The sequence below is a fragment of the Caenorhabditis remanei genome, chromosome III (assembly GCF_010183535.1).
Source record: "Caenorhabditis remanei strain PX506 chromosome III, whole genome shotgun sequence".
NCBI lineage: Eukaryota > Metazoa > Nematoda > Chromadorea > Rhabditida > Rhabditidae > Caenorhabditis > Caenorhabditis remanei.
Window position 1 is genome coordinate 9,683,059 of NC_071330.1, and position 19,492 is coordinate 9,702,550.

Below are 19,492 nucleotides of genomic sequence, written 5' to 3' on the forward strand. Positions count from 1 at the left end.
CTGTAATATGCATAAAATTACAGATAAATCTCACTTGGGGAAGTTTTTTTTCAAAGGATGGCTGATGAGATTTTCAAAGTGAGATATGAAGGATTATAGAAAAACAATTTATTATTTTAGGCATTCATCGGTGGACTCCCATTCGATTCACTTGAAAGTGATATAGAAACTTTGTTAGAACATTGTGATTTCACTAAGGAAGATGTGAGTATCGCTAGTGAAATGGATCGTGATTTCTTTATTCCAGATCAAAAAGTTCGAGATCCATTTAGTACACGACAGAGAGACTGGATCTTGCAAAGGATTCGGCTATGTCACATTTCAAAGCGAGCAACAGTTGAATGACGCCATCAAAAAACTTAATGGAGTAGAGTTTGCGAAGCGTGTACTCAAAGTGAACCGTGCACAACAGCGCGATCGCAGTGATCGTGGTGGACGCGGAGGTAAAAAAAACTAGGTGCTTAATTAGTGATCTGAAAAATCATACATCAGGTGGACGCGGAAACTTTGGAGATCGTGGAGGAAGAGGAGGTCGGGGAGGTGGTGGCGGTGGAGGTTTCCGTCGGGGAGGCGGAGGACGTTTCAACGATGGTGAAGGTCGGGGTGGCTTTGGAGGAGGGGGAAACCGTGGATATGGGCGTCAGCGAAAGGAAAGTGAAGAGTTTGGAGGAAGTCAACACGAAGATGGTCATAATCCACGTCATCGCCGTCCTTCGGAAGAAGGTTCGTGGATAACTCTATATTAACTAGAAATCTGAGTCTTCGATTTTCCAGGAAGCGCTCCATCTGCTCCAGCTGCTGAACGCCCCCGTTTCAACTTCAAACCACGTACTACTGATGCTGCAGAAATTGAGGCTCGAAAGAAACTTGAAGAAGAAGAAACGAAGCGAAGACAAGAAAAGCTATTCCAATAGATCCTGATCAATAAATGTCCCAGAAAGACGGTAAACTGCACGAATAAGCAATATCGCCCAAAAACCTATTTCAATCAAAATTATTAACTGAGTTTGAAATTGAGATTATTCATAGTCGATTTCAATTCGCAATAGGAATCCTTTTCCCTTTATATTTATTTCTTCCCATAGTTGTTTTCTTATAACCGCCGATCCAACGGTGTAAAAAAAAATCATTATTTTCCTTATTCCCATATTTGCTTGGTCTGACCATAACCTAGTTCTTCAAAACTCTTTTCTCTTCATGATCAAACTGTACATCAGAAGCCCTGCACATGTTGTTCTGTTTTTCCTTTTTCTTTCTTGTTATTTCATTATTCTTCATAGAATTATCACGAAACGTCCATACCTACTGCGGTGATCCGCTTACCCTTTACTTGTTGTTCTGTTGTTTTTTTACTAGATTTTTAGCACTCCAGAAAGTACATACAAATAATGAATGCGCATTATTGTCAAAGATGAAATGTCTATGAAACTTATTACGGTTTTTCCTCCGAGTAATACAGATTGTCTTTGTTTTCCGTCAGTGCGCTGTTATAAATTGATTGAATTCTTATTTGCAGTTTTCTGGAACAAATTATGTGTTCTCCTGCAGACAGGGTCAAAGAGCTACTCACAAACGCCATCAAACCTCAAAAATTAGTGAGTTGTTTTACTTTTAATCGAGATGAAGTCCATTTCTTATTGCAGAACGTTGTTGACGAAAGCGGTGGATGTGAAGGATTCAAATTTCGAATTTTGATAATTTCTGAAGCTTTCGGGGGAAAAAGAACTTTACAATCACATAGGTACGGTGCATTTTTCAAATGTAGCTTTTGAAATATAATTCATTTCTATACTCAGGATGGTTCAAGCTGCTTTGGCCCCAATGATGGGCGAAACCCACGCATTAACAATCTGCGCTTACACTCCTGAAAAGTGGTCTCAGATGACATCAGATGATCGTCTAAACGCCGGATGCCTTGACTTGGCCGATGACAATTAAATGTCGTATACCATTTGCTACGTTTTTACGGGCTATCAATCTCTCGAATTACATTTAGTTTGATGACTTGAATAAAATTTGATCACGTCTCTTGAAAAGTTCTTTGCAGGGTTTTAACTTTGGTCATTATTTATATATCAATAAGTCCGTGACATATCTAAAGTTTTTAAAAATCTAAACCAATGCTTTAAAGCATGCTTTATAATCAAAGTGCTAAAAATATTTACAGAAAATCAAACGAAATGTTCATAGCTTGGTTCGTTTCTGAATTTCAGAACAGAACGGGGGAAAATAATTCGACTTATTCCGAACAACCGATAGACCAACTGCTAGAAGCGAAATTTAATGCCGCGGCGTCGAGACTACCGGCTTTTCGATTGCAGCTGGATCGAAAAACAGGTCTTAAGTTCTACGGATTGTACAAGCAGGCTATCCTGGGACCAGCAAGTAAATTCTAATTTAAAAAATAAACGATTTTATACTATATACAAGTTTTAGATGCGAAAGAGGGACCATATTGGTATGAGACAGAAGCCCGAACGAAGTTCAATGCATGGCTTGCTAATGGAAAGATGAGTAGAGGAACAGCAATGCAAAAGTATTGTGACATGTTGTCAATATTAGATAAAGATTGGGATCCGAACGCTGAAACTCAAAAACAGACATGGGACAAAGTACCAAGCACAATGGGGGTTATAGAGGTTATTTAGACATTATTTGAAATGCTGTAATGTTTTTGCTTTTACAGCCAGAAATGTTCGATGAATTCGTGGCTCCAAAACCGACTCGGCTGGAGACTGACACTGAGAAGTCGTGGTTCGCCGCAATGAGAGTGAATGATGTTGCCACAATGAAGCAACTCCTGGATGAAGATCCAAATATTCTTGAGGCCAAAGACCAACATTTAGCTGTAATTTGACTGAAAAAAAGAGTTGCATTTAAACATTTTATATTCAGATGACGGCACTATTGTGGGCGGCTGATCTTGGTTGTGACCCTGTCATTAAATTTCTCATCGATCATGGAGCGGATGTGAATGCCGTAGATGGGTGTCTTCAGACTGCATTACACTTCAGTAAGTTTTATTTCTTTCGGCTCTTTCATAGCTCTTGATATTTGAATTTCCCGAAATATTCATATTTCAGCTGCTCAGTGCCATCGTCCACTTCTTGCTGAAATTCTTATTCAAGCCGGTGCCGATAAAAGTGCACTTGATGCTGATGGTTTAACACCTGCTGACTGTTGCGATGATGCGGAACTCCGTGAAAAACTGACTCCATGACTAGATTAGTCTCTTCTCTCTTGATTCATGATTCTGAATGTGTAAATATCGAATTTCATTTTCTGCATCCATCTCTCCACCACCATTCATTCATCTCTATTTCCTATCTTTCCTCTCAACTTTTGCTTCTTTTTTTTGTTTTTTCTCCCAAATCGACCAACATTCTCGTGTTACAAATCCGTTTCACATAGATTCTTAATTTCTTCCAACTTTTCTTAGGCCTCTACTTATTTCATTTTTTCTGTGAATATTCCTCATTGAGTACATAAATGAGCTTTAGTAAGTGTTTGAAATAAATTAATTCCTTCACCATCTTCGACCACTATGCACATATATCGACACAGAAGATTCAATGAGATGAGATGAAATTATAAATTCAAATTTTGTATACTCATCCTTAATTATTCCCTTCCCATCCAGCCATCAAAGCCCTAAAAGTTTTTTTTTTCATTTCGAAACGTGAAGAAAGAGAAAAAGAAGAAAACTTGAAAAATCAACAATATAATAGCAATCGGCACGAATTCCGGAAATTCGCATCTCAACATCTTCTATTTTTTCCCATTATGACGTCATTTGTTCCAGAAGTTGAAGAAATAGGATTCGATTAAAAGATGATGGGTGATTACTACTAATTTCACTCAGTTTTCAGGAAAAGGCGATTCATGTTTCTCCTCTTTTCTAGAAACCTCTTTCAGAATTTTCATTCGTAAAAAATTCGATTTTCAATTGATTAGAGAAAATTAAAACTTGATTATTAACTTGTCATTTTCGGTTGTGAACCTACAGTAATCCTGTCCCCGTTGCAAGAGTATCACTGAAATATAGACAAGATAACTAGAACAGCAAGTTATATCTTTGGTTTTTTTTAAATTACCCAGTCTTTATTTTTCGAATTGACAGAAAACTGCTTCAAAAGTCTTCTAAAAATTACAAAAGACCCACTTAAAGCTCATTTGACAGGAAATAAAAACATGTTAATGTACTAAAAGTATCGAAGAGACTCTGCCAGTAACAAGCATAGAAAAAATTACACTTCACGAACTTTTAACAAAAGGAAAATGAAAAAGGAAAAGAAGCTGAGAGTCTAGCCATCCAAAACTTTGTTATCCTCACATTTTTCTCTATCTTTTTTTTCTGTTTTCTTCGTCTCTACTCCCCATCTGAATCCCTTTCTTTTTCCATAAGCGGTCAGCAAAGGGACCTCTTCCTTTTTTTTCTCTTTTTTGCTCTTCTCATTCCACTACTTCTTTGCTTATTGTGTTTGTTTTCCGTATTTCACCCAGAGACGTTTTTTCTGTTTTCTTTTTTTTTCAATCTCGAAATTTTCGCAATTTTATTCTACTAGTAAGTTTTCTAGTATTTCAGCTGTCGATTATAAACCATTTGTTACTAAGTGTTTTCAAACAGATTCATCTTAATTCAGAATAGAATTAGATCTAGATTTAATGTAACAAAGCTGAGAAAATCGGAGATTCTTCTAATTTTGTAACTGAGATTTCGGAGAGGAAACTTGAGAATAATTTATGAATGTGTCTCGTTCGGAACATTTCGTGTAACATAGTTCCGTTGAATTCAGGAGACTTCTTTCTCTTTTTCAGATGCCTTATTTCTTTTCTTAGCTGATTGATCGTGTTCAAAGTAACCAAGGAAACAAATACTATTATTTCATATTCCCCTATTCTAATGTTATTCCAAAAACAAAAAGAACTTGTTTTTGTCGTAAAAAGAAGAAAAAATAAAGGAGAGAAAGTGAAATAGCGTGTCAATAAATATTGGTGAGCTCAAGAATAAAATGGAGGTCATGAGATGTGTAAAGTATATATTCACATATTTATTTTTACTCTTTTTTCGAGATTTCGAGATCTAAACTATTTCCATCTCATTTCAGAAGTTCTCCCTCTCCTTTTTCGAAAGTCTCAATATTTTCGAGCTTCCAAACGAGGAATAACTTTTCTACGCAATTTGTCAAATTTCGTTTTTCCGAGCATAAAAAAGAAATGACAAAAAATAACATCGCTCTCTCATCTCAAAAATTCTCGCCGCAAACATTTTGATTGACAATTCACAAAAAAAGAGCCGAAGGGAATGAACGAATCAGATGGGCGGTGCGAAATGTCAGGCGAACTTTTAGAATAATAAGAAAAAGAGATTCTAGAGACATATTGATGCACACGTTTCGAACATCGTTTCGAATATCCTCTTCCCTCCCACTGACATGTTTTTATTGCTTTTCGGACCAACCAAAACCAATGAAAACTCTCAATATTTTTCGCTTCCGATCTTTTATTTGAACAGCTTTTCTTCATATTTCTGTGGTTTTCTTTTATTAGTTTTTGGTTGTGATCGATACAAACTCATTTAGAACATGTTCAAAGCTTCAGTTTTGACAGTTCGTTTTAGTAGTTTTTTCCTGTTTTTCAAAAATGAAATGAAACGAAATCTGCGGAGAACAGAAAATGTCTTCTGTAAACGAAGTCTTCTCGAAATTTCCGTCTGTGTAATCCCGTTCAGGTTTTATTTTTTGTGCTGGAAACTTTTGAAAAAAAATTATTTTTCCAGATCAATTCAAACTACATGTTCTGTCGCTCTGATTTTTTATCAAATGAATCCCTAATTTTCGAACGATTTTTTCCTTGAGAACCAACAATTTTTAAAATTTTACTATGTATTTTCTGCAAAATCTGTATTTTCTCATCTTTGCTCTATTCGATTTTCACGAGTTTTTTCGGTGGAATATGGTGACAATCTCAATATTCCCCCATATCCCTATTTTCCAGACTTGTCACGGGCCGGGCCGAAATCAGGAAAAATTTTGTCCCTGCCCGGCCCGGCCCGCCGGGCTGAACTCAGGAAAAATCTCGGCCCGGCCCGGCTCTTTTGAAACATTTTGAGTTTTTGATTTTTTTCTGGAAATTTTTTGAAATTTTAGGAAAAATGTGAATATGTATGATAATTTAAGCATTTTTACTCTATTTTTTCGAAAAATTTCAAATAAAATTTGGTAAAAACGGGTTCCCATTTTTTGAAATCAGGAAAAATTTTGGCCCGGCCCGGCCCGGTCCGATTTTTGACAAGTCTGCTATTTTCGGAATAAGCACGTTTCTCTAGATTTTACGAATTCTTTTATTTTTGTCTAGACGATTTCGTATTCTGTTCATTATAACTCTCCAAACAGTCATTTCTCTGAATACTCATAATTGATGACGTTGTGAAAATCGTTTCCGAGAAATCAAATTTATGTAAATATCAGTTTCATTGAAACATTTTGATGATGATAATTTGAAATAAAACAAGAGAAGGAAAGGAAATGAAGAAGAAGAAGAAGAAGTGTCATTTCTCTCAAGGGAACAGTTGGTGTGATGGCTCCTTCGCATCTTCTTTTCCTTCAGATAACCCCTCATCCGACAACGATGACTCAATTTTGATATGATCGATTCATTTCACGTTTTTCTCTCTTGTTTTTCTTGTGGCTTTTTCGGATAGAAAACAATAATTTTTCTGTTTTCTTCTTGAGACACGTGCCCCTGGTTCCATAACTCGATCCAGGAATTTTCGGAACCAGTGTATTCTGATGTAGGTAACCTGTATGACTATCATTTATCACTAGCAAAAGCTAGCATTTTAAAGATAAAAACTCGGATCAGTACTGTAGAAAATCGTCAAACATCTCTATTCTGTTCTTTTTTCGAAAAACTTACTAGTTAGAAAAAGAATAGTTAGAAAACATTTTGCTTTTCTTATCAACAATAAACAACGAAATGACGTATTCTTGTGTTCACTTCAAAATGAATTCGAAAGAAACTTCCTTTCGGATCGAAAGACAGACGCATTTCCTGTTTCTCTCTTTTTTGACGTCTTTTTCCCTTTTCTTCTTGGAGGATCTTCTGTAGAAGAAGAAAAAGGTTCGAAAAAAGAGAGAAATAAAAACAAAACGTTTCAAGATGAAGGGCGGAGTCTTCTTTTCATTTCTATGCTCCTCGAATAATTCATTGCTCCACCACGCAACACCCATTCATTGGCCACAAAATCCATTGCTCCCGGATTTTTTTTTGGTTTTGGTTGGTTGTGGTTGGTTTCAATTGATGTTTGTCACGAACACAATTCTGCACGATTTCTTTTTCTATTCCAAGAAAAAGCAAGATGCTGGATAGCTACGAGTTCTTTCTTGGATGTAGACTAGCAGTCAACCAAAAACTGAAACTGAAGTTGGAACTTTAAATGAACTGTCCTTGGTAAGAAATAGTTTGAGAATCAATCTGACAGTTCAGTGAGGACTTGATTTATCATTTTCTGTGATCTGAATCCATCAATGATATCTGAGAATCCGCTGCCTCCACTGCTTTTAAACACTTTTCTTTGAAGTTGTTCATTCAATGAATAGTCGGAGGAGTGAATGCAAAACGACCAGTTAAAAAGAGTAAAAGGCGGCATTGGACTATGAAAAAAGAGAAAACGAGAACTAATCCGGACAAGAAGAAATTGTTTCTCTTTCGGTTTTTCCAACCAATTTCTTTCTTCTTCCTTTCCTTCCCGTCCTTTCTCATTTTTCGGTTTCATCTTCTTCTTCGTCGTCGTAGCCTTCTTCTTTTCTCCCCGCTTCCGAATACATTTCAATTCAATTCTTTCTTCGTCCATTCCCCGTCTCATCGCTTGCTTTTCTTCCATCTTTTACTATGGAGCAGTAGAATTGTTTAGTCTTACGCTTTCTGACATTTTACAATGTCTTTTCCTTTTTTGCTTCATTGATGAGTTTCTTTCTTGTTTTTGAAGAAGGTCTTAATGAGGTACGGTAGTTGTTTAGAGTTCATCAGTTCTCTTCTTCTTCTTCGTCTCCTTTTTTGAATTGTTCCAGACTCTCTCCTTTGGAATATCCAAATGATCCCCAAGCTTTATAAACGCTTGTTTGGAATAGAGTAAATAAGAGAATAAGACGCTCTAATTTAATGACTAACTATTCCCAGCGCTGTCCTGAACTATTCTGTCAAACATTCATGTCTTGTCTTTTATAAACTGAAATACCTGAACCCTCAAATCGTCTGCCACGAAGTATACTGAATCCTCTTGCATATTCGAACCCCATGTGAAAACTATTTCTGTTAATGAATAGATTGCAAATAATTTGAAAAAGAACAGACACTTATTAATCTGGGTTTAAAGACGTCGACTTCAGTGCTAGGTTCGATTCAGCATTCAAATCTTATGAGTCTTGTTTCCGAACTGTCATTTGTGCACAGATCATTCTCGATTTAGATTTTAAGATCCCAACTCTCATCTTGCACGACAGTGTACCCTCTTGTATCTCCAATCCATTTTCCATTTTTTCTTTCATTTTTTCCCGTCTTTTTCCTCAATTACCTTCCATCTCCTCTTGCTCAGTACAACATTTTTCTGCACTTTTGCACATTTTTTCACGCGGAATTGCACACAGAAAAAGGACAGATTTGTTCTTCTATGACCTAAAAGATATTCAGAAGAATTCGCCAAAATATACTGCTTCTCTTTTCCATATTTTCCATCTTTTTCTTCTACCAAAACCTTCAATTACCTTGTTGTTTTCATTCCCTTTTTTCTCTCAAATCATGCCAATTTTCAATGCAAATGTCACTTGGTTTCACGTTAGTACACACACCCAAATTGAGCCAATTATGCTGCCGTTTTGCTCTTTTTCTCCAACTTTTTACTCTAGTTTTTTCTTATTTTTTGGTGGCAGCTTACTCGTTTTTTTCCAATACAATCCAAGTTTCAGACGTCAAAAGTGCCAATAAGAATGAAAATAATATAGATCGAATCTTTAAGTGAAGAGAAGAGTTTCTGTTATTTGTGAACAAAAGTGAAATTAGGAGATGGTTCAGTTAGATCGATTCGAAATTGTCTTCAACAATCCAGAAGAAGCTTATTTTGCTGGACAAGAAATTTCTGGAAAAGTGAGATTTTTTTTAGATTGAGAATAACTTTATAAAGCCATTTTTCAGGTAATAATCGAAAACAAAGAGCCAAAAAAAGTGAATGAAATTCTGTTGGAACTGAAAGGAAGAGCAAGAACTTATTGGACAAAACATTCAGGTTAGCTTAAAATATTTCATTAAATAGAGGGTGACACACTCTCAAAGATTTGAAATCTCGGTCAAAATGGTTGAAGCCGACAGCCTTCCAAACTGTATGTACACAACCCAAAGTCATTTCAGGAAAATCTCGTAAACATTGCTCCCATTCGGAACCATATTTTCTTGAACAATTCAACACAGGCTACACTCATAAATTCACAATTGTGAAAGATGGAAAAGAGAAAGAAAGAGTTCTTCCAGCTGGAATTCATCAGGTTTAAAAAAAATTTATTTTACTAAAATTAAATTCAAACAATTCAGGTTCCATTTTCATATACACTTCCAAAATCACTGCCATCATCATTCGAAGGAGAATTCGGGCATATTCGATACACATGTAAAGCTATTTGTGAAAGACCCTGGGATTTTGATATTGTCAGTCGAAAAGCATTTACTGTTGTTGGAATTGAAGATATAAACTCGGATCCGAAGGTTGGAACACTTTGACTTTCAAAAAAACAGAAAAAAACAACAAATTTCAGCTAAATGAGCCAATAACATGCATTGAATCAAATCATGCCGTCACATTCTGTTGTCGTTCAACGGGCAGTGTAACAGGAGAAATTCGCATACCGAAGTGTGGATTCACTCCTGGAGAAAAGATTGATGTCAGCTATAAGTGAGTTCTTCTTTCGGTTTATGTTTTTATTTATTGAAAGGAGGGATCTCTTATACATCTAGTACTATATACAAAAAATAATAAACAGGAAAAAAACATATTTTAGGGGAATTGAAGCTACGATAAAAACTGTATTATAACGGTCTGCCGTTATAATTTCCTATTGCTTTCAGAAAAATTTTGTTGTTTAAGACACAAATCAAAGTTAAATGGAAAAACTTTTTTGGAGTTATATTTGTTGATCTAGAAGTTATTAGTCTCGTACACATATATCCAGAGCGTTAAAATAGGATGTATACTAGACTCCGAACTTTTTAAAATTCGACGAACTAATGACTTTTGACTAGACTCGATCTATTATGCTTCTTCTTTGAAATTGATATCAATCAATCATCACTTTCAGAGTAATCAATCTGAGCTCTAAAACCAGGAACACGGCTCTCCGATTCGTACAACAGACCACATACAAAGCAAAAACATTTGCTGGTCACGAGCACATCAAAACTGTTGTTCGAGTCATTTCAAAAATAGATAAAGGAGAAGTTCCTGGAGGGACAACAACTGAGTGGCAAGAAGAATCAATTATTATTCCATCACTACCTCCGAAATTGGGAAAATGTAAAATACTTTCAGTGAATTATGCAGTGGAATTAGAAGTGAGTGTGGAATAGAAAACAACAAAACACTGATACTTTCATTCAGGTTGAGCAAACTCTCACAGTTCCATGCTCTATTGTTATTGGATCGATTCCACAACTTGCTCAATTGCTCATACATTCAAAACAGTCTGTTCAAAGTTCTGGCAATGGTTCAATTCCGAAAAGTTCAATCAAGGATAGTCCGCCGAAATGGGACAGTGAAAGTTGTGTGCAGGTTAGTTCATCACATTCGGTTCTCAGGGTTTCCATATACCGTAAAAACTGTATTAGAGCGACACCTTTAATAGAACGACACCTCTAATAGAACGACAGCAAGATTAAGCTTCGAAAAATAGAGCGACAGCCTCTAGTAGAACGACAGCCTCTAATAGACCGACACCCTGTTTTTGGGTATTTTCGTTGTTTTTTCATTAAATTTTCATGTTTTTTTCTTCTGATTTCACTTTTATTCGCATAAATCGAACCTGACTGACTTTTAGAACTTCGTTCGAAAAATAAAACGAAGCCTCTAGTGGAACGACAGCCTCTACTCACATAATTTTGCGCAGCAGATGGGCAGCTAGTGCGCCAGTTGCCCAGTGGTTTGGGCGACCGCGCCGGTTTTGGGCAATCTGCGCATGGGCAGGTGATGGGCAGCTACTGGGCAGGTGATGGGCAGCTACTGGGCAGCCGATGCGCGAGCGAGCTCGACACTAGCGCATGGTGTGGTCGGGCGAAGATGCGCAGGACATGCGCGGAGATGGGCAGCTTGTGGGCGGAGATGGGCAGCTTCCGCGCGGAGATGGGCAGCTTGTGCGCGGAGATGGGAATCCACGTGGATGGAACGAACCGCCCGTTCAATTATTCCGCATTATTCAAGTTTTAAAGGTTTTTTTCCGCATTTTTTCAATTATTGATAATAAGTTTTGCGTTTCATTGTGATAGTACTCCACAGTACCCATTTTTGTTGCTTTGAAATTCGCATTATTCGCCGGTGGATTAAAGTCTGCACTGTACGATCTACGTCAAATTTCTTTAATGAACTTTTCCTTTGCAGATATGAGCTTTCGAGAGCAGATTATGTCCCCACGCCAGACGGCTCCTCAGGAGCATTCAAAAGGAGAAACGTGAGTTGCAGTTTTCATTATTCCTTATCATACATTACCAACAACTTTTTTCCAGCGAAACGGTAAAAGGACGGCTCTCCGCATGGAATCCAACACCTAGAAACTCTAAGCATACAATGCGCTCAAGACGGTCGACAACCTCCAAAACCACTGTTAATTTCATATTTCTTTAATTAATTTTTTGATGTTTTCCTTTCTCATTTGCCCCAATAAACTTTTTTTGAGAAAATCAATAATTATGGGCAGGTGATGGGCAGCTACTGGGCAGGTGATGGGCAGCTACTGGGCAGGCAATGCGCGGCGATGGGCAGCCGATGCGCGAAGTTGGGCAGCTGTGACGCGAGATCTGGCATGAGTTGGGGCAGGCGGCGCTAGGAATGGGCAGCTACTGGGCAGGCAATGCGCGGGGATCGGGCGAACTGCGCCTCAAATGGGCGGGTTGCCGCCGCCACTCCGCAGCGCTGCCCAAATGTCCCGCAAACTGCCCAATGATAGCGCAGTTCGCCCATCAATTACGTGAGTAATATAACGACAACAAAAACCTGTTCGAAAAATAGAGCGACATGTCGCTCTAATACAGTTTTTACGGTAATATCAAATCGAATTTAAGTTGATTGTAGATTTACAGTCATTCTGTTAAATACTTTAGTGATAAAACTCTTTTTTATCAGACTTTCCAGGATACATGTAATTTCCAAATCACGTTAATCTATTGCAGGTGACGATAACAGACGAAAGTGGTCAGTTAGTCGAAGAACTTGGAAACGAAATGGAAGCTCTTCTGTCAGCTCGAAAACGTGTTCGAATGCCCTCTTCAATTCTCAGCGAGTTGTATCCAACAATGCCAAGCCCGTATTATAAGTGAGACTTTCCTCAACTTTCTCTGCTTATTCCCTATTTTCAGAGAATCGTTTTTTGGTCCGAGTGACATATCAGAAGAGAAAGAGCAAGCACAGTTTGGAGAAACTTCTTTCGCACCGAAATATCCTTTCTATACCGATTGATTATCATTTTTCTTCTTTTTCCATATTTTATCATTCTATCGAGTTATTTTCGAGACATTTTAATAAATTACTTGCTTTAGCTTATTCAGTTGTGAAGATTTAGAATCGATTTCTGGATATCAATTTCGAAAGACTTGAGAAGTTCAGATTTCAGAGTTTGAACATAATTCAGTAATCACATGTTTTCAATAATTATAATATACTAATGTTCAATTCTCAACAAAGAAATTAATAGAATCCAACTCTAGAAAGTGCATCTAGATAATTTAAAAGTGTTTCGTTTTATGCGTGTTCCAATCCAGTAATGAGAACCATAATTCCACGTTCACATAAAAAAAGAAGCCACGTGTTCAAAACAACTGATCAGTTGACGATCAAATGTTGATTATTTCAAATCGAATACGTTCTAAACATCAGTCAAATAGGATTCATTTCTATTAAAAGAGGTAGTAACCACATCAAGATTTCCGAAAACAAAGTGTTCCCATTTTAGAACGAAAACAGAAAATATGGGATCGAGAGATAACGGATCCAGAGAACTCTTCACGCAGTCTCTTTACGCCCAATCGGTGCCAGTTGGAGCAAAGTAAAAGACAAGTTTTAGGTGCCAAACCCGATGAACGCTTTTTCAGAAAGGAAAAGGAAAAAGACAAAGATATGAGCATGGCGCCAAAAAGTATGCCTGCAACACCGACTCCTACAAGTACTTCAATGTCAAGAAATCCATCTTCATCGCCTGCAACTACACCATCAAAAGGAGAGATGCCGAGAAATGATAAATCTTGTGATAGAAGAGATGATAGAAAAGAAAAAGAAGAGAAAACAATGGGTGACAGAGGACGTGAAAGGGAGAGACAACAAGAAGTAAAACCGTCTTCATCTCTGAGTTACTTAATCATTTACAGACAACTCAACAACCTACCGAAAACAGTCTTCTTGGAAAGGCTCCACCAGACGCCGAAAAGAAAAAAAAGAAAAAGAAAGGGCGTGGTCGCATCACGTCAGCAGGGTCGTGTTCAGTCGCTGATGACAAAACTGTCAACGCTACCGAACGGGACGATTTTCCAGTTTTAGAGAAGAAGCTCCGTGAATTCAACTTTTACCACGGATTCCTCCCACGTGAAGATCTTCAATCCACGTTGCAAAACCCAGGAGATTATTTGCTTCGAGTTTCGGAAGTGGTTGAGGGGGAGACTAAAGTTAATCGTGAAGTGATTTTGTCGTTGATCCCTATTCTTGTTGAAGGGAAAGATGAAGATGATAAAAAGAAAGTGAGGCATTAAACTGGAATCTTAACTCCCGTATTTCTCTTATTTTCAGTGTCGAAATGTATGTATCAAACGTGTTCAACAAAGCAACAAGTTCTTCTGTGAAATGACGAGACTCTTCGATTCCATTTCGGATCTTATCAATTACTACACAAAGAACACTGGAACTTGTTCAGCGGGAACATTTCAGCTGAAAACTCCCATTCTCCAACAACCATGGGAATTCATGCATTCAGATGTAACTGTTGGTGATAAACTCGGAGAAGGAGCATTTGGGAAAGTATGTCAGGGTACATTGAAGCTCAAAGACGGAAGTACTGTAGAAGTGGCAATCAAAATGACAAAAGTTTCTGCGTTTCTCAGTAAAATAAAGATTAAAGAAATGATGAATGAAGCAAGATTCATTCGCAACTTCAATAACAAAAATGTTGTTCGTTTGTACGGAGTTGCTCATGATGAGCAGCCACTCTACATCCTTTTGGAACTCGTCAAAGGAGGATCCTTGCTCGATCATTTGAAGGCTGCAAAGACAAATGGAACCATTGTGACGGTTGCAGAAAGAATCAAATTTTGTATTGGAGCAGGAAAAGGAATTGAATACTTGCATCGTAATAATTGTATTCATAGGTTTGTTTCAGAATTATGTTCGGATCTTTCAAACAACCTCTACAACTTTAAGAGATATCGCCGCTCGTAATTGTCTCCTTCACGACAAAGAAGTCAAGATCACAGATTTTGGACTCTCTCGCACTGGACCATCTTACAAAATGAAGACAAGTTGTAAGCTGCCCGTCAAATGGCTAGCACCGGAGACTTTGAGCACTTTCACATTTTCCTACGCAACGGATGTTTACAGGTAGTTAAGAGCTGGTTCTTCTATTCAAATTTCCTCTGTTTCAGTTGGGGAATCACTTGCAACGAAGTGTTCGCTGATGGTGCTGAACCATTTGAAGGAGTATCAAATGCCGTTGTCAAGGCTGATACCATGGCGTTGAAGTTCCTTCCGATGCATCCAAATTGTCCTGAAGCAATCAGAAAATACATGGGCAATTTTATTTTTGTCGACGGAGGTCGTCGTGCAACGATGTCGATGGCACTTGTTGAATTTGATAGACTTACATTGATGTGTGAAAATGGTGGAATGGATGGGGGCGGAGCAAAACAGAAAATACTAAAAGTGTTCAAGAAGAAACATGAGAAACAATCGAAAGGAGATTAGAGGTTAAAAGTTTTTATCTCGGATCCCTATGAATGTTTTCATAAATTTATTCTGACTTTATGAATGAATACTTGTTTTTCGAATCAGTTTCCTAAATGTCTATCCTCTTTTTGTTATTATTATTAATATTTTTATCCATGATCCTCCAAGCACGGCCTCCTGCAGAGGCCCTCTCAAAGTACTGTGCGCAGTGCATTGAGAGGGCCTCCGCTAGAGGCCGTGTCCAAGTGCTTCATTTTTGGACACTGGGTAACAGATTACTGTAGATACCGTAACCCAAAAAATGAAAAAGGATTCCAAACTGAAAGAGAGAAGCCCATACTGGGATAATACCAACTTTTTGAACTCTGTAGTACCGTTGTTTTCCTTGGGGCAAGATTTTTAATTGTCATACCTCTAAAGGGGGTACTGTAGCTACAGTAACCCAAATATCAAGTAAAAGGTTCAACCTAAAAGTGGTGGCCTCTAACTTTGGTAGTGACAACCTTGACACCTCAATACATTTCAGAAAAATATTTGAGCCAGTTACAAGAGAACAACATTAGTTACAGCGTTTCAGAAAATGCACGCATCGAAAATTTTTCCAGAAATTTCCCGAGAGAAGAATTCCCGAACTGCCCCTTGTCAAAATTTTCAGAATTGTAACAACTGAATAAAGTATTTTTGGGGAGTTTTGTGGATGGGTAGAGTCCACCTTTAACCATAAATTAATGAATCATTTCCGATAGACCAAAACTCCTGATCTTCGAAAACTGTCTACTTGTTTTCGTCGTGATTCTCCTCCGATAATCATAAACAGAAACTCAAAAAAGTCGTTATCATTCAATACTTTTAATCACCTGAGGTGTCCCATTCCTGCGTCTCTTCCGAGCACATACTTCTTTTTGTTTTACGTCAATTGTGACGGTCATACGGTTTTTGATGCTTGTTGTTATGGGTTTCTTCACGTTTTAGTCAACGTCTTTTTCAATTTTCAGTCTATAAATAGATGTTTTCAAACATGAATGACCGTCAAATTTCCCAGATTTCACCTTTCACCCAACTATCATAATTTCAGAATGAAGCAGTCTGTGGCTCTTCTCGTAGTTGTATTTTTTGTGTTTTGCAGTCTAGGAGAGACGAAAAAGCCAAAGTGAGTAGAGTTGTTCCCAGAATGAGTCTTATATATGAAATCTTTAGAGCTCAGAGAGTCATTTATGTCCAGAAGGTAGCAGCTGCCCCAAAACCTGTAAGTTTTCTCGCTCAAGCCTACAGTATTTACAATCTCATTCTTGTGGTTCTAATGATACCACAGGAATCTCAAAATCAAATCTTATTATTCTACAAGCTGAGGCTGTATAAGAATATTCTTCTGGATTCAGCTCACCGAATACGAATTGTGCAAGCAAGAATGCAGAATCCAACGAGACGCACAATCAACCAAAGACCGTGTTGAGCAACTAAAACAGGAATTAGAAGAAGCAGAGCAGTTGCTTGCTGATCACAATAAAAATGTGGATGCTCCAGAAATTGCACCAGAAAGAGCTGAAGCTGCGGGGCAAGTCCCAACTGCCAGGAGAGGTAGATTTCAATTTGAAGATGCGTGCTAAACACTCTACAAATTTTCAGCTAGCCGTTTCGACCATCTCAAAATGGCTGCAAACAAAATTGTTGAGTCAACAAGTGAACTCAAGAATGCTGTGACTGGAGGAGCAAGCGATAATGAATAATTAATAAATAAATTGTTTTTTTTAATTCAATGCTGAAAATTCAATAAAAAGTTTTTAATTCAATGCTGAAAATTCAAAAAAAAAGATTGACATGTTTCCATAGAGATCAGTATGAATCGATGTTTGGATGTAACAATTAGAAACAAAAGAATATTCATGAATCAAAGTCGTCCTCCGGCGCTCTTCGCTTCAGCATATTCTGAACGTGTTCCGGTCGCAAAACTGCCGAAGGTGGTTCAATTATCCGAGGAGGATGAGCAACTTGCTGCATTTCCATTCTGAATTTGGAACAGAGTTGAGATTTACCGTAAAAACTGTAATATAGGAGCATGCGCCTCTATTTTTCAAACCTCGTTTGCAGGTGCGCCTCTTTTACAGGGGCGCCTTTAATAGAGGGTGCGCCTCTATTTTTCAACCTGTTCTCTGGCTATTTTTTAAACGTTTAAGTCATCAATTTTCAACCAAACTAATATTTTCTCTGACAAAATTACACGAAAACTGCGAAAGTTGTTGCAGTACTTTGACCGAAAAAAAGGGGTTTTGTTTTGTTTTTTCGCGAACTTTGAAAAAGAGTGCTTGAAATTCAGAAAAAATATTTCATGCTTATTAAGGGGGCGCCTCTATTAGAGGGTGCGCCACTATTATTCAAACCGCTATTCAGGGTGCGCCTCTAATAAAGGGGCGCTTCTATTACAGTTTTTACGGTAATAATTTTCGACTCACTCTTGATAACTATCATCTGCTTTGTAAACAAAATTTTGTTGTAATTGACAGAATCGATCATTCGGTAGTTTCAATCCATAATTATGTCGAATCTGAGGGAGTGGCTGTTGATTTTTGTCATTTGCCATTTGTAATATTTTCTCTCTGTCTGGAGTGTTTGATGATAGCACTCCTAAAATATCGGCTGCTGTTTGTACATCATCTGTCTCAATTCGTTGTTTTTCAGCGTGTCTTGACAGTCCACTCGCTACTTGAAGAACTTTTGATGTGACCGCGTACTGTACCTGAAATAAGAACAGATGAGTCTTTTCATGCAGTTATTGTCTAAATAACTTCTATTATCTCGAGTCTGACTTCTATTATCTCGAGTCTGAATATAAAAACGTACATCCATTAACATTGACACGACACGTGGATCAAACTCATTAATCCCACATTCACCAAGCAATCCTATAATTGTCACAGCTTCTTTACTATACCCATCTGCTGCATTTGTAGTCGCCTCTGCGTCTTTTTCTCCCGATTCAGCCATTTTTCTGAATTTGCTAAGTAGAGGCACGATCAGTTATTTCGCACTGTAGGAGAAATTGGATAGGAGAAATACAACTCATTGAAGATTCAAACTAATTAGAGAAAAACACATTAAAATATTTATTTCGTAAGATACAAAGTTTTTAGTGATAGGTATTCAGTGGGCTTCAAACAAAAGAGTTTCCTCTTGCGGATAACTGTGAACGGGATTTTGGAATATATTCGGGATATTATGAAGAATGGAAGGAAGCAATAAAGTGGGAGCCCAAAAATAGTATTTATGATACATAATCGAGAGTACTCGGAATAATTATGAATTCATAACGGCACGGACGAAGTCAGAAATATTAACATTTCCATGCGAATCATTGTGCCCGGCAAGTAATTGATCAACATCTTCGTCAGAAAGACGTTCTCCTAAAAAAACATTTGAAAAAACTGGATTGTATTTTCAAAAATTCAGTTGATAGTTGATATTTCAAAAAAAAAACATACCGAGTGTTGTGAGCAAGTGTCGGAGCTCGGCTACATTGATCATTCCATTTCCTTCTTTGTCAAAATGAGACAGTCCTTCAACAAATTCTTCAACGGTGTGTTTCTCACTGAAACATAGTATACGAATATCCGAAGGTATCAATACAAATTAGTACAGTTGAACCACTCTTACCGGTTCTTAGAAACAGACTGGAAAATTGGAACAAAGTCTTCAAACGACAAACGAGCTTCTTTGTCGAAAGAACCGACACACCGGTGAATTTCGGCTTCTGTTGGGTTCTGACCCAAAGCACGGAGAACGTCGCCGACCTGTAATCGGAAAATTATAAGATATTAAGAATAAATAATGGCACTGTTCTGAGATTTTCGGCATACTTGAAAAAATTAAACTGAATAACTACCTGTTGGACAGAGATTCGCTCATCACCCTTGCTATCGAAATATGCGAACACTTCACGGCAATCAGCCAAATCGTCCATGTTTCACAACTGAAAAATAGAATGAATCGATTGCGGTGAGAACTTTCTGATAAAAAAGAGAATGAGTCACAAGAGAAAAGAGAAAGAAACGGATGCAAAGGGAGTCAAACATGATCCACGAATTATCAACAAAAAGAGGCGTGGGAGCAAAACGATTTATCAAAGAAACAATTATTGGAAACCTTGGTGCACTATTATAGCAAAGAAGCAAAATCGTTTTTTTTTAAATGACGCGTTAACGCGCGCATTTGATGTATTAACAAACAATGTAAATGAAGACAGAAAAGGATAAAAAGGGTAACGGGAAATTTTGCAGCTTTTCCCGCAATAAATGAATAATTTCCCGTTACTCTTCT

The 19,492-nt window shown here is 37.6% G+C and overlaps 8 protein-coding genes across 8 annotated transcripts; 6 read left to right on the plus strand and 2 right to left on the minus strand.

Annotated features, from left to right (window-relative positions):
- Positions 1 to 57: 57 nt before the first annotated feature.
- On the plus strand, positions 58 to 914 carry GCK72_010340 (uncharacterized protein; the record flags this gene model as incomplete). Its single annotated transcript, XM_003110693.2, has 5 exons — positions 58 to 78; positions 121 to 204; positions 248 to 443; positions 493 to 723; positions 775 to 914. 5 exons carry the CDS (start codon positions 58 to 60, stop codon positions 912 to 914), a joined length of 672 nt encoding a protein of 223 aa, XP_003110741.2.
- A 618-nt stretch (positions 915 to 1,532) lies between these two features.
- GCK72_010341 (uncharacterized protein) lies at positions 1,533 to 1,938 on the plus strand (the record flags this gene model as incomplete). The annotated part of the gene is made up of 3 exons (XM_003110808.2): positions 1,533 to 1,595; positions 1,644 to 1,741; positions 1,797 to 1,938. The coding sequence occupies 3 exons, from the start codon at positions 1,533 to 1,535 to the stop codon at positions 1,936 to 1,938; spliced, it is 303 nt and encodes a 100-aa protein (XP_003110856.2).
- A 242-nt stretch (positions 1,939 to 2,180) lies between these two features.
- GCK72_010342 (uncharacterized protein) lies at positions 2,181 to 3,220 on the plus strand (the record flags this gene model as incomplete). Its single annotated transcript, XM_003110966.2, has 5 exons — positions 2,181 to 2,385; positions 2,437 to 2,639; positions 2,687 to 2,848; positions 2,896 to 3,013; positions 3,084 to 3,220. The coding sequence occupies 5 exons, from the start codon at positions 2,181 to 2,183 to the stop codon at positions 3,218 to 3,220; spliced, it is 825 nt and encodes a 274-aa protein (XP_003111014.2).
- Positions 3,221 to 9,063: 5,843 nt separating this feature from the next.
- GCK72_010343 (uncharacterized protein) lies at positions 9,064 to 12,712 on the plus strand (the record flags this gene model as incomplete). The annotated part of the gene is made up of 9 exons (XM_003110655.2): positions 9,064 to 9,144; positions 9,193 to 9,283; positions 9,406 to 9,539; positions 9,586 to 9,756; positions 9,807 to 9,943; positions 10,347 to 10,599; positions 10,646 to 10,816; positions 12,427 to 12,569; positions 12,613 to 12,712. The coding sequence occupies 9 exons, from the start codon at positions 9,064 to 9,066 to the stop codon at positions 12,710 to 12,712; spliced, it is 1,281 nt and encodes a 426-aa protein (XP_003110703.1).
- A 509-nt stretch (positions 12,713 to 13,221) lies between these two features.
- Positions 13,222 to 15,199, plus strand: GCK72_010344 (uncharacterized protein; the record flags this gene model as incomplete). The annotated part of the gene is made up of 6 exons (XM_053727813.1): positions 13,222 to 13,298; positions 13,345 to 13,576; positions 13,657 to 13,983; positions 14,033 to 14,607; positions 14,660 to 14,836; positions 14,881 to 15,199. The coding sequence occupies 6 exons, from the start codon at positions 13,222 to 13,224 to the stop codon at positions 15,197 to 15,199; spliced, it is 1,707 nt and encodes a 568-aa protein (XP_053587390.1).
- A 1,058-nt stretch (positions 15,200 to 16,257) lies between these two features.
- GCK72_010345 (uncharacterized protein) lies at positions 16,258 to 16,908 on the plus strand (the record flags this gene model as incomplete). Its single annotated transcript, XM_003110968.2, has 4 exons — positions 16,258 to 16,331; positions 16,379 to 16,427; positions 16,561 to 16,759; positions 16,808 to 16,908. 4 exons carry the CDS (start codon positions 16,258 to 16,260, stop codon positions 16,906 to 16,908), a joined length of 423 nt encoding a protein of 140 aa, XP_003111016.1.
- A 154-nt stretch (positions 16,909 to 17,062) lies between these two features.
- Positions 17,063 to 18,163, minus strand: GCK72_010346 (uncharacterized protein; the record flags this gene model as incomplete). Its single annotated transcript, XM_003110970.2, has 3 exons — positions 17,063 to 17,186; positions 17,632 to 17,915; positions 18,020 to 18,163. The coding sequence occupies 3 exons, from the start codon at positions 18,161 to 18,163 to the stop codon at positions 17,063 to 17,065; spliced, it is 552 nt and encodes a 183-aa protein (XP_003111018.1).
- A 309-nt stretch (positions 18,164 to 18,472) lies between these two features.
- GCK72_010347 (uncharacterized protein) lies at positions 18,473 to 19,136 on the minus strand (the record flags this gene model as incomplete). The annotated part of the gene is made up of 4 exons (XM_003111002.1): positions 18,473 to 18,579; positions 18,658 to 18,764; positions 18,830 to 18,966; positions 19,059 to 19,136. 4 exons carry the CDS (start codon positions 19,134 to 19,136, stop codon positions 18,473 to 18,475), a joined length of 429 nt encoding a protein of 142 aa, XP_003111050.1.
- Between the last annotated feature and the right edge of the window lie 356 nt (positions 19,137 to 19,492).